This window comes from Apostichopus japonicus, chromosome 12 (genome assembly GCF_037975245.1).
Source record: "Apostichopus japonicus isolate 1M-3 chromosome 12, ASM3797524v1, whole genome shotgun sequence".
NCBI classification, from domain to species: domain Eukaryota; kingdom Metazoa; phylum Echinodermata; class Holothuroidea; order Aspidochirotida; family Stichopodidae; genus Apostichopus; species Apostichopus japonicus.
The window spans coordinates 31,739,819-31,762,674 of record NC_092572.1 but is presented as its reverse complement, the minus strand read 5'-3'; the positions used below and the strand labels follow the sequence as shown (position 1 = coordinate 31,762,674).

At 35.3% G+C, this 22,856-nt stretch overlaps 2 protein-coding genes across 7 annotated transcripts in view; both read right to left on the bottom strand.

Moving 5' to 3' along the window:
• The window catches only part of LOC139977726 (uncharacterized), a 204,413-nt gene that overhangs the window by 167,377 nt on the left and 14,180 nt on the right, over window positions 1-22,856 (bottom strand). The window contains exon 4 of one of the 2 annotated variants that reach the window (XM_071987248.1): window positions 22,105-22,375. The exons of the other annotated variant lie outside the window; for it this stretch is intronic. Coding sequence (XP_071843349.1) covers window positions 22,105-22,375 — 271 coding nt within the window. The remainder of the gene's footprint in view (window positions 1-22,104; window positions 22,376-22,856) is intronic. 2 annotated transcript variants of the gene reach the window in all.
• LOC139977742 (uncharacterized) lies at window positions 1,016-20,067 on the bottom strand. Of its 5 annotated transcripts, none has more exons than XM_071987317.1 (15): window positions 19,134-20,067; window positions 18,642-18,844; window positions 18,108-18,184; window positions 17,148-17,209; window positions 16,896-16,956; window positions 15,714-16,037; window positions 14,875-15,098; window positions 12,903-13,028; window positions 11,628-11,774; window positions 9,544-9,648; window positions 8,720-8,869; window positions 5,240-5,477; window positions 4,540-4,765; window positions 2,493-2,657; window positions 1,016-1,283 (listed from the first exon to the last, which is right to left on the bottom strand). In XM_071987317.1, the coding sequence occupies exons 1-12, from the start codon at window positions 19,995-19,997 to the stop codon at window positions 5,244-5,246; spliced, it is 2,577 nt and encodes an 858-aa protein (XP_071843418.1). In that variant the 5' UTR covers window positions 19,998-20,067; the 3' UTR covers window positions 1,016-1,283; window positions 2,493-2,657; window positions 4,540-4,765; window positions 5,240-5,243. The 5 variants fall into 5 exon arrangements, with proteins under 5 accessions (XP_071843418.1, XP_071843420.1, XP_071843419.1 ...); XM_071987319.1 differs by having other exon boundaries at window positions 1,016-1,279; XM_071987318.1 differs by having other exon boundaries at window positions 4,540-4,731.

The following is a 22,856-nucleotide window of genomic DNA, read 5'->3' as shown; positions in this document are numbered from 1 at the left end:
CTCATTACACAGAAATGTCAAACATGCAGTTGAGTGGTTTAGATGGGGTAATTAGACACATCCTTTAGCCTACAAGACCACGCCAGATTGTGCTGTTTTATTGACATCAAGGAACCATTGATTTCTATATCATCAGCGATATTGCAATGCAGTTAAGTTGACTTTTGCAAAGTGACTTTCACCTTCTATTATGGTTCATAGTTAATATACCATGAAATACAACATTCAATGTTGCTGAGTGTGTAGCAAAGAATAAGCCAACATTACATATCGCTGATTGTCCTACTTATGTCCATTTCCAAAATATGTAAGCAACTTCCGTATTCATACCATTAGCAAAAAAACACAACTCTGCTTTGAACTGAAATGACCTTTGGCCCCATTTCCCACTCATTACTGAAACAAGGCAAACGTTTTATCATACAAAACCTATTGTGACTGGAAGACTACTTCTAAAGTATTGCTTTTGTTGTAAACTCCAAACAGTTATCATAAAGTAACATGTCCAAATATACTTCACCCATATACAAATACAATATCACCATACACTGAAATAAACCTTGACCTTATCATCCAGCAGGAAATTATTTCTGTCAATTGTGATTGAGAGAGTAAATCATTATGATAAAACACTGTGATAATCCTTGAGTGCTGTTTAAGGGAGCTCGGGAAGAAAGATCTGGTTGAGAGAACCAATGGCATGTGGTACTTAATCAACTTTGTTTTCACATAACATCATACTCAAGGTTGTAGCTTGCAGGTAGAGTAGGTCTTAGACCTGTCTGCTGATAATAACTTTTGGTCAAAACAGCAGAAGCTGGTTCCTTCAAAATAGCAGTACTCTATTGCCACAGATGTTGTACCAAAGTTGGTGCCCCCAGCCCAGTCAGTTCACATTGTGCCCCTTGGATTAATTCTCAGGCATAAATTAATTGGTTACAAGAGGGCCACTTGAAGTCCTTTCCTTTAGATTCAAAGTCTGTACCTTTGCTGCAATATTTTGCTTCTTCTTCAAAGCTTGTATAAAGATAGCTTTAAGTGAACCGTATATACACACTTTGTCTATTGACCTGAAAGTTACAACATATTTGGGTATTATGTTAATTTTCAGTACTGTGATAGATCACCGAGTCCATGACTAACAATTCTGATGTCATACTTGTCCCAATCTCTTAACGAGCATCCTTGGAGCAAAACTTTAGAAATGATAGGTCTGGTCTGTTGGATGGTCTGGCCTTCAAGTTGACACGTTGCTCTCCTGATTGTCTCGAATTCAAAACTGTCTATGGAAAAGAAGAAACCAGTTTTAAAAAAGTCATTTATTTCAAATCGATTAATTTCACAGTTTCTTGTCAGTTTGGTTTCAGTTTTTATTTAGTGATTATTCATTTCTAAGTTGAATTATACATCTAGTACAAAGTAAAACATTTATTAAGATAGGCTTAAGATAAACACATTTAATTTGTAAGATTAAACTACACATTTATAATAAGAATGATCACGGTTGGTCCATCATCAGAGCTTCACTGCAGAGAAAACGATCTTTTTTATCTGAGGTTGGTTATTTAGTACAGCTATTGCAGCCAATTCCAAATATATTAAACCATTTTTCACTATTGTATTAATATTGGAACAAAGAATAGAAAGTATGAAACCATCATTCCAATGATGGATTTCCAACTTAATTATCGAACTGCCCTGGAAAAGGATTTTAGTTCAGAAAATGACCTGTCACGTAGATACAGATTACCAATTCTGTTTCTTATCTGATTCTTAACTTTATAATTATATATTTATTTTGTCATTGCAGACTGTCTGATATAGAGAAGATGCTCAACACAATCCAGGGAGGTCCACTAGCTTAGGGTATTTTGTGGCTGGAGTTTTCTTTCGAGTTTAACCCCTCTGTGGAGACGACAGTCACTAGGTGGGCTCTAGTTTGGAAGGCTGTACCCTGTGGAGGGTGGTGCCAGGTCTGGGATAGCCAATCTGCATAAGCTTTTAACGCCATAGTCTTCTGTTTACTTTTCCAAATTGTGCTTATTTATCTGCCAAACAAAAGTTACTATCTGTTTTGCCTACCCTTACTCAAGTCCATCTACATTTCCATAATGATATCAGTTTTCCACAAACATTTAACCTTCACACCCAATTAATATATGTTTACTGTTTACTTGCTATTTCTGACTATCTGATTTGAGACTGATTTCAGATATATACTAACTGGTATCAAAACACCAATCAAATCCAGACTGCTAACTTAATACAAAGTAAATAAAAAAGGTTGCAGCATAAGTTCAAGAGAAAACGAAATTATAAACTTATTCCCACATTTTAAATGGATATTGAGGTCACAAACAATGTAAAATCTATATGAAAATTTAAAAAATTAAAAACTGTTACATATTTGGTTAATTGCAAAAAATCATTTCAATTTCTTGTCCCTCAATCAAAATATGGCTGATTAATTCACTTGACTGATTGTAACCTACTTTGACTGGCTGAACCCTTGATTCTTCCCTGGAGTGGCGGTACCACTGCGATGTCAAATATTCTTCAAAAGCTCTCCTCGTTAAAATCTTCGTAGAGATATATCCTTTGAAATCTGATATATTTTCTGAATGTCTTCATTTTTAGATAGAAACGATATTTTTCCTCTGTAGAAAAAGGGAGTTAAATATTGTATAACAAGAAAAAGAGGAAGATTCTAGCTAAATTTCAATTTCATCTTCATAAGCTCAGCTGTAAGCAGCCTGTATTTACACAAAAACACCTCGCAAATATCATATTCTGGCTGACAAAGTGCTACAAGAATGTGGTATGAACCTAAAGATGCAGAAAATTTGTATATCAACTAAAGTATATCAACTTGAAATATTGCTTTCATAGTTACTTTTAGTCCTATGTATTGCATTTCTGTCATGTTGTCTTATTTTCTTAGTACAGAAATGGATTGGTACCAGTCCAGTGTCTTATTGAGCTACTGTATCATGCTCAGTAACAAGTAACTAGGTGGGGGGGGGGGGGGTCAATATACATGTTGGGAATCAGAGAAATATAAATAAAAACACAGCAAGCTTCATTTACTTGGTTGAGTGCATATCTAAACCAGAACGTAAACATTCCATGGTTCCTTGCTGCTGCTATTGACTACCAGGGAACACTCCAAGTATGTAATAATGAAGCATCCCCTGAAGTTATGTGTACAAATTGTTGTTACCAAAATAATGCTAGCCAGGGCTCTTTATAAATATGAATGAACCATGCATTGTATTAGCACACATCAGCATGTGTCTGCCATCTACAAATATCACTGATCCAATTTTGAGGATCAAACATATGATTCTACATAATTAACTGCAATTTGATAAATAATCCCTCCTCCGGTACTCATCATTAGTCATGACATGAGCACAGAAAACAATAAGGTTCACCTACTCACTAAAAATTGTAATGGTCAATAATTGCCTTGTGAAGTTATTAATCATACACATTAGTAACCTAAATATTGTAAGGCCACACCTCCTCATAAATACACAAGTTATCAATTGGAACCCACATTGCCATTTGTAGGCAACCTACCTATAACACACTCATGTTTGAAGAAACTGTGACTAATGATTGTCAAGTTATTAATTTGAATATTTTGCCGTTTCATCCTATGACCTCATTAATATTCATGATATGAGCACCAACATCTATAGGATTCATCAACTCATTGTAGACCACTCACCCATCAAGTAAGACATTCATCAATCATTCCCTTGTGAAGTTATCATGCATACAAACTAAAGAGTCACACACATCCATACACACACACCCATACACACAGGCCGACCTAACTACAAAGGTTCTTTTGATTTCAGCAAGAAATTAAAAACAGTTTTAAATCAACATACATTTCAAATGATACTTCTGTTTTTTATTTTTGCTCTCAGATATTAATAGTACCTCAATTACTGCACAATGTTAATAAAAGTGCAGTTAATACATACTACAGAAATTATGACAGCAGTTTACATATGTAACCAAAGTTACATAACCACCTTCATTATATCATGCAAGGAATTCACTGACCTAGTTTTGTGTATAATAGTTCTGGATATCTGACAAATCTATGAATATATAACATACCATAGGATATGCTGATGAACATGAATACAACTCAAACTATTACTGACATATGTTCTCCATCACTGTATCGTTGTGTTTTGGATCTCTGATTCGGTCATACTGACTAAATAACTATGAAATTATTAATGATATTCTGTTTAACACGAGAACCAGAAAGAAGCACGAGTAGCATTGGCTACGATGAAGTCTATCTTTCTAAATTGTTGTACTTAATAATACTAGTTTAAAAGCTGAAATTTACAAATAACCAACTGTAAACTGATTTCATTACTTAAGACAATTTTGAGCTTTGCTTATTCCTTGGCATTGTTCATTCAAATATATTATTTTTGTTCATATCACTCTCAGATCACATACAGCTTCAGATATTACTTAGTGCAGTTACAATGTTCAAAATACACTTACTTCTACGTAACATATTTTCCATTCCACAAGAATCTGTCAACGTGTTGTCAAGAACACTTCACATTGCCTCACTGAAAGTCACTGAAACATTCGTACCTCCACAATAAGAGAAAACTGGAGAACCATCTGACAAACAGAACAGTTTGGCTGGAGATTTCTACCTATTTTAGTTGGCAGAGCACTTGCCTGGATCTAAACAATCATCAGTTACCATTTTGGATAGTGGTTAAAAAGGAAGAAAAGAGTTAAGTAAAATCAAAGTTGATGGTCAAAAAAGTTCTATATGCAAAAAAGATATTTTTTTTTTTACAAAATAAACACCCATAAAGAAAGCTTTCCGGCACTGAAATTTAAACAACAAAAGTAAATCCTACATAGAGATGACAAATAAAAGATAGTCACAACGAGTGTTATTTTTGTTGTTGAGGATGATACTACGGGGCAGCTTTGTAAGTTTACAGTGAAAAGATGTATGATTAGATACCTGGAACATTGAAATTTGATTCCATCTGTCCACTTCATTTAATGGGAAAGTGGTGATATTGAGTTTCTCAACAGTTTATTTGCTGTTTAATTTTGCAGAAGGAAATCAAATTTACTGTACATGTATCTGTAACAGGAAGTAATAATGTATGAAACAGTTATGTCATTAATTTCTAAGTTCCTTTGAGGTATTTATATAATTAAATTAAATACTTACCTTGCTAATACAGCTTCTCTTGCAGGTCTCTGCGTCCAGCTGCTTCTAAAGCCTCTCCCAGTACTCTGTATGTGGCTTGACTTCCAATTCTCCTTTTCCAAGTCAACAACATCTGATAAACAGTTTCCTTGTGTCCCTGGTTGGTATAATCTCTCTCAAGGTTATAAAGCTTTGAGTCATCTAGTCCAAGCTTTCTACCTACAGCTTTCCATTCATTTTGAATTTCCTCCGAGAGATCCTGTAATATGATCAGAGTTTATGTATATTGAGTGTTATCTGAGTAGAACATACACAAACTATATCAGTTTTCTATCGGGTCCACTGTTTAAGTATTTAATAATTTTTGATGCATTGATTACAGAGTGAAGTAAAAGTTACCTCAATCATTTTCCAATAATTTTTCACTTACAAAGTATACAATAACTGACACCTTCTGTATATTGTGTATATATATATATATATATATATATATATATATATATATATATATATATATATATATATATATATATATATGTATATATATGTATATATATATATATATTGCGACTTAACAAGAGGGTCATAAGTCACTCAAAGGAGTTTGTGAATTCCTCCGTCCCCCCCCCCCACCCCCATTAAGATAATATTGTGACATGGTTCAGGAAAATCACTGGTAATGACTAGACTCGCAAAAAAATCCATGACCACACTGCGGAATAAATAAGGAAAACTCCAAAAGTTGTTACTAGCTAGATGTCTCTCAGATGTGATGAAAATAATATATACTGTACCGCCTCTCCCAAGTACAAATGTGAAACTCCTTTGCACCTGTGCAGACCCAGAACGAGCAAATCGAAACATTACAAAACAAAAATTGGTGACAAGTTGTGAGTCACCACCCAACCGAAGTGTGTAGCACACTCAATTTATACGCAATGCATGACCTAGTTGCACATTGCACCATTTAGCCCTTGTATATAACTACAAGGAATGGCAGTGTGCCACCACGCACAATGCTCATGTGATTTGTTTAAAAATGTTTGCAATTTCCTCGTTCTGGGTGCATTTTTTTATCTTGCATGATTGCGACAAAGCGAGCACTGATGGAGTTTGCACGTATAGATATGCTTGTAGTATGGAATTTGTTTAAACTATTTACAACTGGTGCACATCCCCATCTGTCACACACACAAATGGCATACAGCATATTCAAAATAAGCACAATAAGACCTGTGCCCCCTTATTTTGTGTGCTGGAGTATAGGTTTATATATGGAATTACCTGATTGATAGAGCAACTTAGGAAAATGTGTCCTAAAGACAAACACTAGAAGAACAGAAAAAAGATTTCAGATAACCTGACAACGCAAAGTCATTATCTTTTGAAAGTTGACAACAGCAGTGTCATAAGTGGAAAGACTCTGTCACTTAAAAGAGTAAAGGTCAAATCCTGTCACAGTTAGTGACATATAGGAATGCAACTTGTCGAAGATATTGTGCTCAAAAATTAAAATAATGATATGAGAGTCATTTTGTAAGCAGGTAGTAGATCTGTCATACTGTTGCTCCTAATATCATTTTGGCAATTTAAGACTTAACGTTGTCTGTCACCAGGATGTCAGATATTATGAGTGATAAATGTCTTGTCTCTCTGAAATATAGAACTGGGACCTAACAGTAGTTTTCAGAAATGGTGACCACTAAGGTAAAATTATCAAGAAGCCCAAAGTGTGAAATAGACATTTCCCTAGCCCATGTAACATATGGAATTTTATATGAATGCTGCAATTCTACCCCTTCCTCAACACAGGTTTACAGAACAACCTTTGAGAAATCTATGTGTAACCTTTTGGAGGGAAATATAAACTCTGTAATAATTTGTTTTGGCTAATTGCAGGTAGTACACATTATGGGGCAACACTCATCCAACTACAATTTCACCTATTCTGTAGTTGATCAAGTTATATATTGTAATGTTTTTACTACTATCTTAAATTAAGTAGCTTACACAACTTTTTAGACTTTAACCTCTGTTGACCTCAAATGGCATTTGAACTAAAAAACAAGAGGTCTCCTCTACTCAATAACATGCATCATTGTGCTTTATATGGAGCTCATCGAACTTCTACTTTGCGAGTTGTTTACAAGGCTTTTGGACTTTGACTTTGGGAAGGAATAAAAAAAATGAAATAACAAAAGTCAAATGGTGCAGTCAGAAGCATACTTAGACTATAATTTAAGTCCTCATAAATAGCTAATAGTGGAAGGTTGGGTAACAAAAAATTATAAATTCCAAATTTCTCCCTTCTGTTTGTGGTAGGGGCATGGACTTTAATGGGAGGGGCAGAGGCAAAGGAAGGATTTTAAAATATGAGCGGGTGCTGCCCTGACATAGCATACAGAAATCACACAGCCTATTGTATATCAAGACAATGCAGATACATCATAAAATGCAGCAAATAACTGAATCTTTGTTGCAGGATATATTGCAGAACTTGTAAAGAAAACTAATCATGTTAGTGAAACATATATTTCATTCTTGCTCTAGTACAAGATGGTATAAATTAGACAGTAGCAGACCAAATATTTGTGCAGTTTACTCTTGTCAGAGTACAATATAAATATTACTTCAAGGTGCTTGCCAATGAGAGACTTGCAAACAAGCTAAGTTAGTAGCCAAAATTAAGCCCAATGTTTCTTCCATATTGAATTGCTAGATGCAAGTCATAGCACAAGAAAGTTTATTATTCTAGTTAAGAGTGTGAACTTGGGAAGCGGTGATTATAGAAATTAACAGAACAAAAGAACTTGTGTAGTAGGACAGGGCAATAACCAGAATAGCAAATTAAATATTGATTCAAGGCAGTACACTGAACCTAAGTTTATAACGCTCAAATAAACTGAAGCTGGACCCAAGACTAATATCTATGCACAATGTTTGTAACTGTGTAAGGTTGTGCTCAGTATCTGGCATTATTTATTGTATGCAATCTCCAAAAGTTGACTTGTTAACCAACAGTTGTCAGTTGTATCCTTCTTGTGAACAAATTGCAAACATGTGTGTCAGCTGTTAACATTACAAATTGTTTACAGGAGGCACGGCACACAGTCATCATCTTATTGACGCACCCTAGTTTGTTAAAGCTCATTCAGAAATCATGGCACGGTTTGGTAAGGGTTTGGTCGTATGCTGTCAAAAATTGTTATACGTTATTGCATTCACTATTGAAACATTTCAGTCTCATATATCTAACTGCAGCAAGAACATACTGTACCTCATTAAAATCAGTTATAATAAAACAGTATCAGTACTAGATGTCAAGCATTTTAGTAGAAATAAATCATGGTGAAATATATGAAAGCAAAACATGAAGCTTGAACCTCAAAGTAGGTAAGCCTTAAGGGCCATTATTGACAAACTGTTAAGCACCAATTTGTATTATATGCTCTTAAAAGACTGCTTCCAGGACAACAGAATCTTGTTTATGTAAATTATTACCCTGAGACTTTCTGTTCTGACTTCTAGATCAATGTTTTCCATGGGTTGTTTGACAGTTAGACTTTCATCACAAGTCTTCTTCTGTGACTGAGATAGTCTTGCAGCTACTAATTTATCATAACTGCTAGCTGCAGTATCTTCCGTTCCATCCTAGTATCAGAAAACAAGAAAAATGAAAATAAATATGTTAAATATGGTCTTTAACTTTAGATGATGTGATTCAGCGTTGTATCCACGTCACTTGTTTCTGACTACTCTACACCAGTCAAACTTTCTCAATTGAAGTCAAGTAACAGGTAAATTTTATTTCATCAAGTCAAGTCTATCACAAGTTATTTGATTTTATTGCAAGTCAAATCAAGTCACACATTAATGTTTCTTAAATTAAGTGAAGTTCAAAGTCCAAAATGGAAGCAACTTATGTAGACATACTATAGGTATAGGCATTTCAACGCATCAATGGTTAAACATGCATCAATGACCTCCAGCTGCATTACTTGAACCAATTATAATCAATTTATTTATATGTATCCTTAACCATGGCAAAACCACAAAGAGAAAAGTCGGTCTTGAAATTATTCAACATTCCTCTTTAAAATGGTGCATGTACAACCCAGTTTATATGAATTTTTTATTTCATGCCAATATAACAATTTTGATAAATTTAATTCAACATGAGCAACTCCAACATCCAACAGTGTCAATGTCACTTGTCATAAATACTTTGCAGGTTCGCTTTTCTGTTTGATAAGAATATAGTTTTACAGTCGAAATTATCAATATTTTGGAAGATATTCTGAGATGACAAATATACTGAACTTTACCCTCACTGCAGTTCTATATTCATTAAAGCGTCTCTTCTTTGAGTGTGAGACATCTGCTGACTGTGATGGCACAGGAATGCCTGAGAGGGATGATGATGAAACGTCCTGCAATTAAAATTGTTGGAAAGAGGTTAGAAGCAGAGTATTACGATATTGACAAGTAAACAAGTAGCCATAATTGGGCTTATAAGTAATCCTTACTTGCCACAATTAAAATATTTAATGTAACACTGCAGACAAGTAGGCAAGTTTTGACCACTTGTGAATTCAAAAGATTTTCATAGTTTGACTTCTGTTGACCTCAAAACACCTTTCACCTTTGGACTCTTGTACTTGCGCAAATTCAACCAAGCTTTACAATTGGAGTGCAACTGAAAGGATACATTAGGTCAGGCAAACTTTATAACTGAAGTTTTCCATAGGTTGAATCCTATCAATCTGTACAGAGGGTCCTTTGCGTTCACCAGAGGTCAACTGTAAAACAGGAAATATCACTGTAAACTCTAAAGAAAATGTGCTTAAGGATTTAAGATTCCAGAATGAAGGATTCCAATTTTAACCCCTGGTGACCTTAAATGAACTGTGACCTACTCCAAGTTCTCTAAACCTTTTACAATAAAAATGGATATCCTACCATGCATACATAACCTCCTCTGATGTTCAGGTTCTGGAAATTTGAGATTTCACATTTTGTACTCTGCTGACTACAAATGACCTCCACTAAAAACAAGACAATTCCTGTACTAATCATGGGGAAGCCAAGTGCAAAATATGAGAACTGCAGAAGTAACTTATCTTGTAAAATCATTTTAAAAGCTAGAGTGCCACACAAACCAACCACACACCCAAACACATACATACATAAACACACCAACCTGACAGAATAGGTTTCTTTGCTTCAAGCAAGAAACCAAAATGGTTGATAGGGTGCAATATCCCATTCCCATAACACGATGGGGTTGGAATGGGATAACAATATGTGTAGTTAAACACCAAACTTATGCATCTAGATTTTACAATTCTACAATTCTTGTACTAATCATGGGGAAGCCAAGTGCAAAATATGAAAACTGCAGAAGTAACCTATCTTGTAAAATCATTTTAAAAGCTAGAGTGCCACACAAACCAACCACACACCCAAACACATACATACATAAACACACCAACCTGACAGAATAGGTTTCTTTGCTTCAAGCAAGAAACCAAAATGGTTGATAGGGTGCAATATCCCATTCCCATAACACGATGGGGTTGGAATGGGATAACAATATGTGTAGTTAAACACCAAACTTATGCATCTAGATTTTACAATTCTACAATTCTTGTACTAATCATGGGGAAGCCAAGTGCAAAATATGAAAACTGCAGAAGTAACCTATCTTGTAAAATCATTTTAAAAGCTAGAGTGCCACACAAACCAACCACACACCCAAACACATACATCCATACACACACCAACCTGACAGAATAGGTTTCTTTGCTTCAAGCAAGAAACCAAAATGGTTGATAGGGTGCAATATTCCATTCCCATAACACGATGGGGTTGGAATGGGATAACAATATGTGTAGTTAAACACCAAACTTATGCATCTAGATTTTACAATTCTACAATTCTTGTACTAATCATGGGGAAGCCAAGTGCAAAATATGAAAACTGCAGAAGTAACCTATCTTGTAAAATCATTTTAAAAGCTAGAGTGCCACACAAACCAGCCACACACCCAAACACACACATCCATACACACACCAACCTGACAGAATAGGTTCCTTTGCTTCCAGCAAGGAACCAAAATGGTTGATAGGGTGCAATATCCCATTCCCATAACACGATGGGGTTGGAATGGGATAACAATATGTGTAGTTAAACACCAAACTTATGCATCTAGATCATAGCATGGCTTACTCAATGAAAATATCTGCTGTTTTCACTGATGTGTATGCACTGAGGCAGAACATATTCAATAGTTTTATAATTAAGTATATGAGTATCTTTACCAAGAAAAGTCAAAGAATTCACATAGGAAGCTGATAAATGATGTCAAGTGATAATTAACAGCAAGATGAATCTATAATTGTTCACAAACCTGGAACTGAACAATCAAATCTACTGGATCTTTTTGATCTTCTTGAGTAGCTCCAAAGAATAAAAAACAATCTTCTTCTCCAACCTTCTCAAAGACAAATGAACGCGGACAGTCCACGACAGCTGCTACGTTTATGAAAGGAATTGTCTACAGCAAAGTGAAATTAGTTGTTAGTTATCTAATAAGCAGGTTTATTTTAAATATGTTAAACTCCAATATTTATTATTCTAAAGTGACAGTTATGTTTCTGTTGCCCTCAATAAAAAATACCAGCTTGCTAAGTGAGACTGGCAAAATTACTAAATTTTACAAACTATCAAGTTTCAAACACCTTGATATCTTTGTGTTATCACATAAACCAATTTGAGATATTACTGTTTGTACTCTTCTTTTATGGAAGCCTTTATGAAACTATCAAAGTAAATACTTCCTTTGGAGGTACAATTATCTAGCTACACTTACAAATAATTGACCTCAGCCTCATTTCCTACCCTCAAAAACTCCAAATATGTGCAGGCAATTGTTTTGATTGACAGAATCTATCCACTGCTTTACAATAAACTCATAACGTAGATCAACTTAGTCACTGACTGAATCAAATCCTTCTTAAGAGTTTTTACAAAAACCATCCCTTGAAAATAATTTCCATTTAACTGGCATCAAACTAGGGCACAATTTGACCACTGGGTTTAACTTATCTACCAAAAATGCATTGGTACAATGTGATAAATTGATAAACTATGAGAAATTATGTACTGTAACCAACTTTATGTCTTCTTTTTATAACATGACATGCAAAAATTAAGCCCTTATATATTTTGCGGTACTGATCATGTGCCAACTCCCAGTGGCATGCACAAGGGGGGGGGGGGTGCTGATGCTGATAATCTGAACAAGCATCTCGGATATTCACGCCAAATAAAGAAGATTCACTTGGAAATATTTCACTTTTCAGTTAATTAGTTCCTGAAACATCCTTATCCTTGTAAAACCTTTTGGCCCAGTCATCAACCAACCACTCTCATAAACTTCATCCCGATTAGAATTGAAACCCTTGGAGGAGAAGCATTTGAAAGGTTTCTATCTTTGGACCCCAAACCCTTAATCCCAAATGAGCTTTCACCTACAAAACTTTAGGTGTAATGTTTATGAAGCCCCATAGAAGGACACAGCTTGGACATCTTCACAGACTGGTGGTAAAGTGTGCAGGCATTCCGAAGCACACATGAAATTTAAACCAGCGTTAATTAGCGATAAGAAGAAAAAGACCATTACCTTCACTTTTTCCTCTCCTGTATATTTCCAGGACATTGGCTTTACCTCCTTAAATATTATCTTCAAAGGCAAGTTTCCCTCTTTCCGGAATAGGAACGGAATTTCTTCCAAAATTCGCAAATTGTTCTTGAGGGAAAACAAACAAAGTATTAATGAAACAAACAGATAGCAATACAAAAATTAATGTGAAATTAAGATGCTTAGACCTAGTACTTGCAAGTGATTCAATCTCTATTAAATGGAATCCCTAATTGATATTATTTTGGGACATTGATGCTGGTTAATAAGGGGTTAATCGATAGCATTAACACCCGGAGTGCATTAATCATGTGAGTAACGCCCACTAGACCGTTGATTAACCCCGTTCATTCATACACTACCATTTGTGTGGGGGAAAAATCATAAAACAAAACATTTTTGGTTACATATAACCAAAAATTTACCAAAGTGATGCCCCGTAATTTTACCGTGCGTTACTCACAGGATTAACCACGGTCAGCTGACCTGAATGAACCAATAGGATTTAGGAATCTTTACTAAGTATGAATGAACAAGTTTTTCTATGTTATGAGCTAAAACCAGATTTGCCCATATACCTTGAGGCCTATCAATATGTAGGTAAGCAAATAGAGCAGAGGTATTCTTTATATCAGATTATGTTAAAAGATGTTTGACAACAACGATGTTATTGTTAGCATCATGTACCAGGCTTGTATTCCCATAGTCTGTATTCATAGATGAGTACATTTGACAAACTCCCAATTTTCACTGTACTGACTACTTGTACTAACGACTTGGTTATCATACTTTTTTTAGTCAAACACCCACGTCTATTTCCATATTTATTATGACTGCAGTAATAACCCTATTCTTGTATGGATACATTTGCTGCATATATTTTACTTTCAAACAACTTCACAAAATGTTGCATACAGTGAGTGTACACTTCATTATGGAACATCATTATCATCGTTATCATTATTATTATCATTACAATATTAAGTGGAATCCAAAATCTTGTAAAAGTATGCACTATGGCATCTCTTAAACACTGCTCAAAAGTGAAAACCTCTACCTCGAGTAAAATTCTCTAACATTGAGATGTTTTTGCATGCACACAGTGTGGCTGATTTCACCATTAAAGATGTTTCTCTTCCAAGTAATCGAAACAACCCCCCCCCCCCCAACCAGCACACACACATACACACTCTTATCAACTTTTCATAAAATCTACTGCCTCTTTCCCAAACAAAGAGTCTCTATATTTTATACCAACTGTACTGTAGTGTAGCTTACTATTAGTGTTTTTGTAACCTTTTCGGTGTCGTTAACTAAAGATGGTGTCTAATTTTCCAATTACTTCATCCTTTGTTTTAATTACTCGCTTCTTGTTAAATCGCTTGTTACTACGTGTTGTTACAAACAATAATACTATAAAACTATTAATTGGTGTTATATCTTGTTTGGACCACAAATTTGGGAGCACTGCTCTCAGAACCCCCTCCCCCCGCCATCCTGGTGTCCCTTTCTTGTTCCCTCCTGCAAGTTCTCTCCAAATGGAAAATCGATCTTGATAATGTACAAAAAGATCTAGTGATTTCCATCAATTTCTGACAAACTAGAACAAGTTTCCTTTGCAAACTTCTGACCAAGGATATTAAACATCATACATGCTTATGAGTATTAGATCACTTAAATCAGAACCACAGTTTTATCTGTACACATACTCCTACTCATGTATGTTTCCTGTACTCATACTTGCACTTGGGCATCATAATCATACTCATGAATGCAAATTGATATTCGCAATATAAGTGTGGTGTGTACTGTAAGTTGGTTTGTGTTTATCATAAAAATAACATTGCAAATAACTTGAACTACGTGTTAGTGGCTTCTAATTAACACAATTACATTACAAACATATGTAGCTGACAATTTATTGCAACAATGATAATCATTCACTTTGACTCACCGGTCTTTCACCTGGCAGTTTAGGGTAGAAGCCAACATGTATGGGTATTATTTTAGAAAGTGGGTTCAGGTTACCAGCAGCATAGACTTGGATCTTCTTAAATTCAACAATCTTGCCATCAATCTCACATGTCTCCCAGGAAAAGCTTTCAACCCAGATAACACAGTTTGTGTCATTCAGCTGATACAAAACATTAGGTTTTGGTCTCCACATTGGCTTACAACCTGAATCAAAACAAAAGACAGCTCGAGCCTGAAAAGTTGATACTGTCATTTCTTATTTTCCTTTCTTTTCAAGCACACACTTTACAGATAATGCAGAAGTTCATAAAGTATTTCCAAGAAAAATTTTGCTTGCAACTCAGTGGTACTTGTAGTGAGTTAACATTTCACAAAAGACATGGTTAAGTTTCATGATGATGGTTGCATTAACATCTTCACCTACTAAGTAATATTGTGATGAAATGTTATATTCCTATTATTTCTAAAAGTCAGCTTTATAACATGTATGGAATGATGACAGCTGTATTAGCTATCAACATTAAAATATGTACTGCATATCTGCTGTAAGAAAGGAATTTATACAATCATTTAGCAAGCAAATATTTCTTCATGTAAAGACTGCTGCATGCATCAAGAGTATGAAACCTAACACACTGTTAATTGTCTGTTGTGTGTTGACAACACTAAAGGCAACATAGACACCAATATAATCTTGGTGGGTGCGGCAGATGCTGCATACCAGGAATGAACAATACATCCAGTATACATGTACTGTGGGAGTTGGTGTCTCTGCCATGTCTGCTTAGTCAGAGTTCCTACACTACATATATAAAGTACCTTTAGCATGATGACTGCTGTACACCATGGCTTTACGTTCACCAGTTTTCTTCAACTGCAGACAGTGAGGCAGGGTGAGTTTTGCTAACTGATGTAACTTCAGATTATCAGGTAGAAGTTCCACTACTGCTGTTGAGTTACTGGTAAATGATGAGTTAGACTCTTCTTGAAAACTGATTGGTATGATTCTCATCTGGATCAAGCATTCCTGATCAATAGCACCAAAAGGAATCTCTAGTCTAACGCCAGTCCCTGGTATCTCTAGAATCCCTCCTTCCTTGTTAACCAAAGATTGTATGCTAAGAGATGTGTCCAAGACAATATCTTTAGATGAGTGTAAAGAGAATATCATGAATAGCACCACAAATTAGTTAGAAAACAAACATGCCAGTAATCGACAATTATATAGTTTTAACATCAATCAGTGTAGTCTAGTATCATGCACTGTTGCCTCAATATTAAAAGTATGTTTAGTTGTTCTTTAAAGTGTGTCATTATAGCTCCATGGTCAGTACAACTCCCTATTGAGCCATTGACCTTATTATTAATTTAATGCATTAGCTTTCATATAAACTATGAAAATTCAAGTTCATAAACTTGCTGAGTATTACAATAAGACATAGCTTTACCATCTGTGCACCTTATGTATGGTTCTGTATGAGACCCACAGATATTGTATGTTCAGGCATCATCAAAGATATCATAAAACAATGTTGAACAACTGGTAAAAAGGGTATCATATCTGTCAGTATACAGTGCTATACATATGTTAATGGCCAGCTTGTGCAATATAAACAATCTCAACTGCTCATGTTAGGTAACTCAGAGCACGATAGAAGTGTGAAATATAAGAGGGAAAGGTCACAATGTTACTTTCCCTTTCACCTTCTATACAACTAAATTGTCATGTGCATTGCATGTTTGCTTGAATCTAAAGGAGCACACTGTTAACGGCGTTAACACACATAGACTATCACTGTTCTGATTTACTTCACCAGCTCAAGCGTGTTATCTACATGTGGCTCTGTGAGTGTTAAAATGATACCTAAGACCAAATCCCTTTTCATCCTGGATAGTTCCACATTAAGGTCAGGAACTATGTATATATCCCCATTCCACTAATTATCTCCTTGGTACTGTGAATCATAAAGTTTAAAATAAATAAGTTTAAGCTAGACACACCTTTAACTGCTTTTGATGCTGATGGTTCGTTCGAGTTCCTACTGTGTAGTCTAAACTCCATCTGGTTGAAGAAATAATTCCAGATAAATACAATAGAAACAATTATCAATTTAGATTTGCTGGTAACTGACAGAACTTCTCGAAATCAACAATCAAAACAAATATACGATGGAAAAATGCTTACAAACTTGCATTTAAACAAATAACACTTTATCATTTGACAAAAACAAGAAAAGATTATGTTTATCTCACCGGCCATTTTCCAGTGTGCACATCTAAAGTGTGAATTACATTGGCTCCAATGGTCCATTCAACTGCAAAGAGTATATTAGATCACATATAACTGTTGTGGTTATTGCAAATAGAACTGCAATTCTCTTAAATTAATGATTTTACTCTTCGCTAAATGGTGACAATTTGTTGCCAAGAAATTGCAGTTACATCTCGTTCTAGACTAGATCTGCAAATAACTACGTGTTTGGTAAACATCTGATTGAAAAGTAACAACTGATTGTTTAACAATTTGTGAGAAATACTGTTATGCTTGCAGAAATTAAGTGTAAGTGATAAAAGATAATCAAAGAATAGCCTCAATCTGATCTTTCTCATGATCTTCTTTCTATCAAGTACATTAAACAACCAGAAAACCAACTTACTACTGGATCTACATAGGAGTGCAAAAATTCAGCCGCCCTTTACACTTGGGAGGTTTTGTTGTGACAAGGTTTCTAGACTTTTGACCTCCACAAGAAAACAAAGGGTTCTTGCACTCATCAATGTAAAGTGAATCCACATGATATATGCTTAAGTTCAATGATGCTGTAGTTTTGGAGAAGTTTGTCATTTCTACGAAGTATTCAGACTTTACAGTAACTCATGTTATCTCAAATGAGAACTGCTTCTCACAAACTCAGTATAGCTCTAAATTTACACAAATAAACACCATCCCTATGGTGCAGATTTGTGTAGCCTTTGACAAGGAATCAAAACTCAATTGATCCAAGTTATTTCTCTATACTTTGAGTACATTACAAAGTGCTTCAAACAAAGATGTTAGACCAATGTAGATTTCGCTTGTTTTAATAGTCAAGTCGAGTACACATTACTTCCTTTGACTGTGTGGTAAGTATTTACCTACAACATGCTACCATGGGACTTAATATACATAACCACACAAAAGTGGTATTCATTAACTACTAAGTGCCATTATACCTGAAATATTTCGAGATTGTAAGGTTTTCAGAATCTTGTCATCTGTCACATCCTTCGGTGGACTTGGAAAGCGTAAACTAGAGTTAAAGAAGGTGAAGAAACAATACATGGCTGGTGCAGACAATGTTCTTATATACTGAAATTCTTATCAGCAAAGGTTAAAATATTGAACCATGTGTTTTAGTTATTAATTTCACTGTTGAGTTTTTGATGAGTGTTTACAATGCATTGTGTCCTTTTATTCTCCATGCATTGTATATACTGTATTTCATAAAAGTAATATTAAATGTGCATGTATTCTCTATATCTTGATTAAATAGGAATGCATACATTGGTCTGTTACGTAAACAACAAAACAGTTACAAATGAACTCTGTGTGACCTAAAGAAAGATATCAACAGGTACTTTTTCTTTCCTGTTGGATTTTCTTATATTCATCTTCAACTATTTTTGTCTCTATTGCCATGTAGGTATATATTCTCAGTTCTGTTTTCATTGTTTCAATTAACAAAAGAATATTAAATTTCTACTTACCATGCTGCATTAACATGTCTACAATTTAAAATGAATTTTAGAAGGTCTTCATAATCTTTGTCAACTAGTTTCTGGTCCCATCGATCAATTTCAATAGCCTCAAGAGTTTCTAATATACCAAGCCATACATGGTCCTTTAAGACAAGGGCCTTGTCTGTAACTTTTTCAACCACATCTGAAAACTTCAGACGCTTTATTGGAACCTAAAAAGGAACAGAGTGTTTCACACATTTAAACCTGACATCAGTATTCACAGATAACAGAGGGTTTATTTGTTCCGTGGAATAAGGGAAGGTACTTATAAAATGTACTCACCAAGAGAACCAATTCAACACTGACTTGATCATAAAACATTATGACGTATATATTACTAGGAATTCACTCAAGCATAATTTGGGCTGAAATGTTTATCAAGCATCTTCATGCAACCAATATGTTAAGGAATATGGAGTAACTTTTAAAATGGGCAGTGTTAAAAAAAAGTGAATGTACCTTTGATCTTGAAGCAAAGGTCAGCATAGAAACTTTTGACCTCAGCAGCAGTCGACTATCTTCAGAGCTGAAGTTGACGGATTCTCTTCTACAGATCTCTGTGACAATGTCCTTGACCTTGTGTCCTTTGTACTCATCATGCTCAGCAAAACAATGACAGATGCAGTTCATGATGTAATCAGGAATCTCACCATCTCCTGTTTTAAAGTCTCTCATCAGAAAACTGGCAACGAAATGAAAGCTGGGAGGACAAATGTGACAAGTGAAGCGCAAGACATAATGGAGATCAGCTGGGTCTATGTTAGCCAGGTGTTCTCTGAACAATTGATACTTGTAATGTTGCTCAGTTGATTTGTGACCCCAGAAGAGGCGGGCTAAATACTGTGCTGCAAACCACTCTTGGATTAACTTATGAAGGAATTTAACCTGTAAAGAGACATATTTTGCAGCTTTTCCTTTCTGTAAAGGTTTTGATTTATTCTCCTTCAATTCCAAAATTAGTTTACTCTCTGATTGACTGACAGATGCTGAGAGATCAGAATCAGGGGATGCCCCTCTCTTCATCTCTGAAGTAACATTAGATGTGTTCAGTGACTCATCACTGATGGAATCAGTCTGGGGAGTTCCACTGCCTGAGTCAGTCTGAAGATTCCTATCAGTGGAATTAAATGGAGTTCCTTCCTCAACAACAAGTATCCCAGAATCTATCCATGCTTTGCTATTAGTGACACTTCTATCCACAAAGTCTTTCTGCCAAAACAATTGTTGGTTTCCTTTACAGAGGCCATTAAATGCAAGTTCCTCCAATGTAATGTATGTTTTCTGGCCAGACAGATGACTATGTTTTTCTTCCTCATCCTGCATAGGACACAGAATGTCTACAATGGCCTTCACAAAAGGAGTAACCCTGTCAACTTTCCTAATCTATCAATGTTATGTACTAACAGCACAAAGAGTAGTGGAACATTACAAAGATCAAGAATAAATGGAATATTATCAATCAATTCCTTTACTTCTTCTTGCCTTTTGACATCATCAGAGTAGACTTTTTCAATGTATTCATTCCTCTCATCCTCACCGAAGCTTCCTATCTTCAACATTGGACCTGCAGGTAGATGCTTGGTATAATCTGTCCTAGCTGTGATTATAACAATGCAGTTGGACAGTTTCTCCTTTATCATGACTCTCATGACCTCTGAGGGACTTCCATCTTTGGTTACACCATTGTATTCTTCTAACCCATCCAATATGAGGTAGGCTTTCTTCTTATCACTGTTAAGTAAAGACTTAATATCCTCTTCTGTGATGGGAATGCCTTTACGGATGTAGAACATCTTGATAGCTTGAATAATTGTCATGTCATCAACAATTTTCAAGGGCAGATAGACGACCATGGGGATATCCATAAGCTTTCCACAACACCAGTCATAGGCCAACTGAGAGGAGAGCATTGTCTTGCCGGAGCCTGGCTGTCCTTCCAGAATGATTCGAGTCTCTGCTTTTAGTCTTTCATCAGTAAAGATATCTAGGTAGTGCAGCTTACATTTTCGGTCAACATCTCTGCTAGATATTTTTTTACCAGAATTTGTTAAGACTAAGCGGCTGGCAATAAAGAGATCATTAGATTTCCATTGACAAGACTTCATCCAGGGGACAGGAGTCATTGTTTCAAACCAACTCTTCATCTTCTGTTGTAAGCATTTCAGGAATAAGCTCTCTTTGTCTTTAAAACAAGGAAACAGAAAGCACAGTTCAATTTATATTGAAACAAGTTAAAATGTTTCACAATTTATGACAGAATATAAAGAATATCTACCATACTGAAAAACTAGTGTGCTTTGATATACATATATATATAGATATATATATATATATATATATATATATATATATATATATATATATATATATATGTGTGTGTGTGTGTGTAAATATAAATGTATATATTATATAAGATATAAATATAAATATAAGATATAAACACATATAAGATATAAATATTATATATTATATAAGATATAAGGTATAAATATATCAGATATATTCATTATATCCCTAAATTATATTATATCTAAATATTATATCTACTATATTATATCTAAAATATATCATATATTATATTTTATCTTCATTATATCCCTAAAATATCCTGTAATCCACACATAATATGTTTAGATAATGAGTGCATTTTGTGTGTTTAACTGTTTTCGAGCTTTGAAGTCTTAAGTCAGGAATGTTCCTTGTAAATGGCACGACACTTGTACCAGTGGGGTATAATAGTTTGTAACAAACGCATGAATTTACAATACCTTCATCTTGCGCCTTGATTTTGTCAGAAAATACCAAGGACTGGTATTCGTGTATCTTAGCTACTGCCTGGACAAGACGATATTCCTCTAAAGGTGTCTCTAATTTGCTGACATCAGAATGATTAATGATACCCATCTCATCAATTGTCAGGAGGAAGGAGAGTCCTGGATTCTGACTAGAGAAAACTGTGTTCTTGTTCTCATCTGTAACTTTAAAGTTATCACACAGTTTCACTGTTATGGAAAATGTCAAATGAGCAGAGAGGCCGGCGAGGAATCTATCGTATTGAGTGTCTTGATCTGAAATGTTTAAGGTAAAACCGTAATTTAAGTGTCCAGTTTTGTTAAATATCCACAGATACGTACAGGCACACTGATAAATGCATAATCCACATCATGGCACAGGGTGACTTTTGCTCACTCACACAAATGTACATATGTACTATGTTTTGGTGTGCACATTTTGGTTGCCAGCATCTAGAATATGATCACCACCTGTGTTTTGTATAATACTTAAAGTGGGATCTTTCTGGGGGGGTAGGGGTGGGGGAGGGGTATTGGGCAAGTTGGGGGCAGGGGTATGGCTTTTTAAGTAAGTGTATTTTGTACAAGAGGTGAATCAAAATACATAATTACAAGAGAGCTAGTGATTATTGGCCTACCTCTCAGCTTCATGTACGTCTCTGTTAATAAGTGAGTATGGTTGATCTTCAGCTCAGTGAGTGCATCAGTTAATCGATTCACATTTGAAGGGTGTATGAATCCTCTCTCTTCAAGGGCAAGCAGAAAATTCTTGGAGTACGAGGGACTTGTAATAATGGTCTTCACTTGATCGAGTGGTAGTGAAAAGTAGCGGCCTAACTTCCCACAGTCAGTTTGGGTAAGCTTTGAAGACAGTTTTTCTTTGAGATGGCTGAAGGTCAACATGGATGCCTATGGAAGAGAGAAACAACAATCAATCCAATGAGTTAGTTATTCTTTGCCAACTAATCACTTCAATAACTTTCATTTAAGACTAGCCTTGGTCAGGAGATTTCTGAGATGTGACAATGTTTGAGATGTAACCAACAGCTCCTCTGAGACTTGAACTTCTCTAGAACTCCACATAAGAGAGCTTACAAGATTCTGGTTACTCACACAGAAGATCCACACACTAAGTGAAGTCAAAACAGAGCTCTACTGTAAGTACTGTATTGACCTCTGGTCAGCTTAATGGGATATACATCAAACAGTACAGTTCAGATTATTGTAAGGAAGGAAAGAAATCTACAAAACCACATCTAAAGTTACCTGTGTGTGCTCGCATTTGTTTCTAAAATCTTATTGGTATATATGTGAACTGACCTATAGAGCAAGGCTGCAGAAACTCAGTACTACTGATGTGCTCATACTTTCATGCTCAGTGAATCAGATA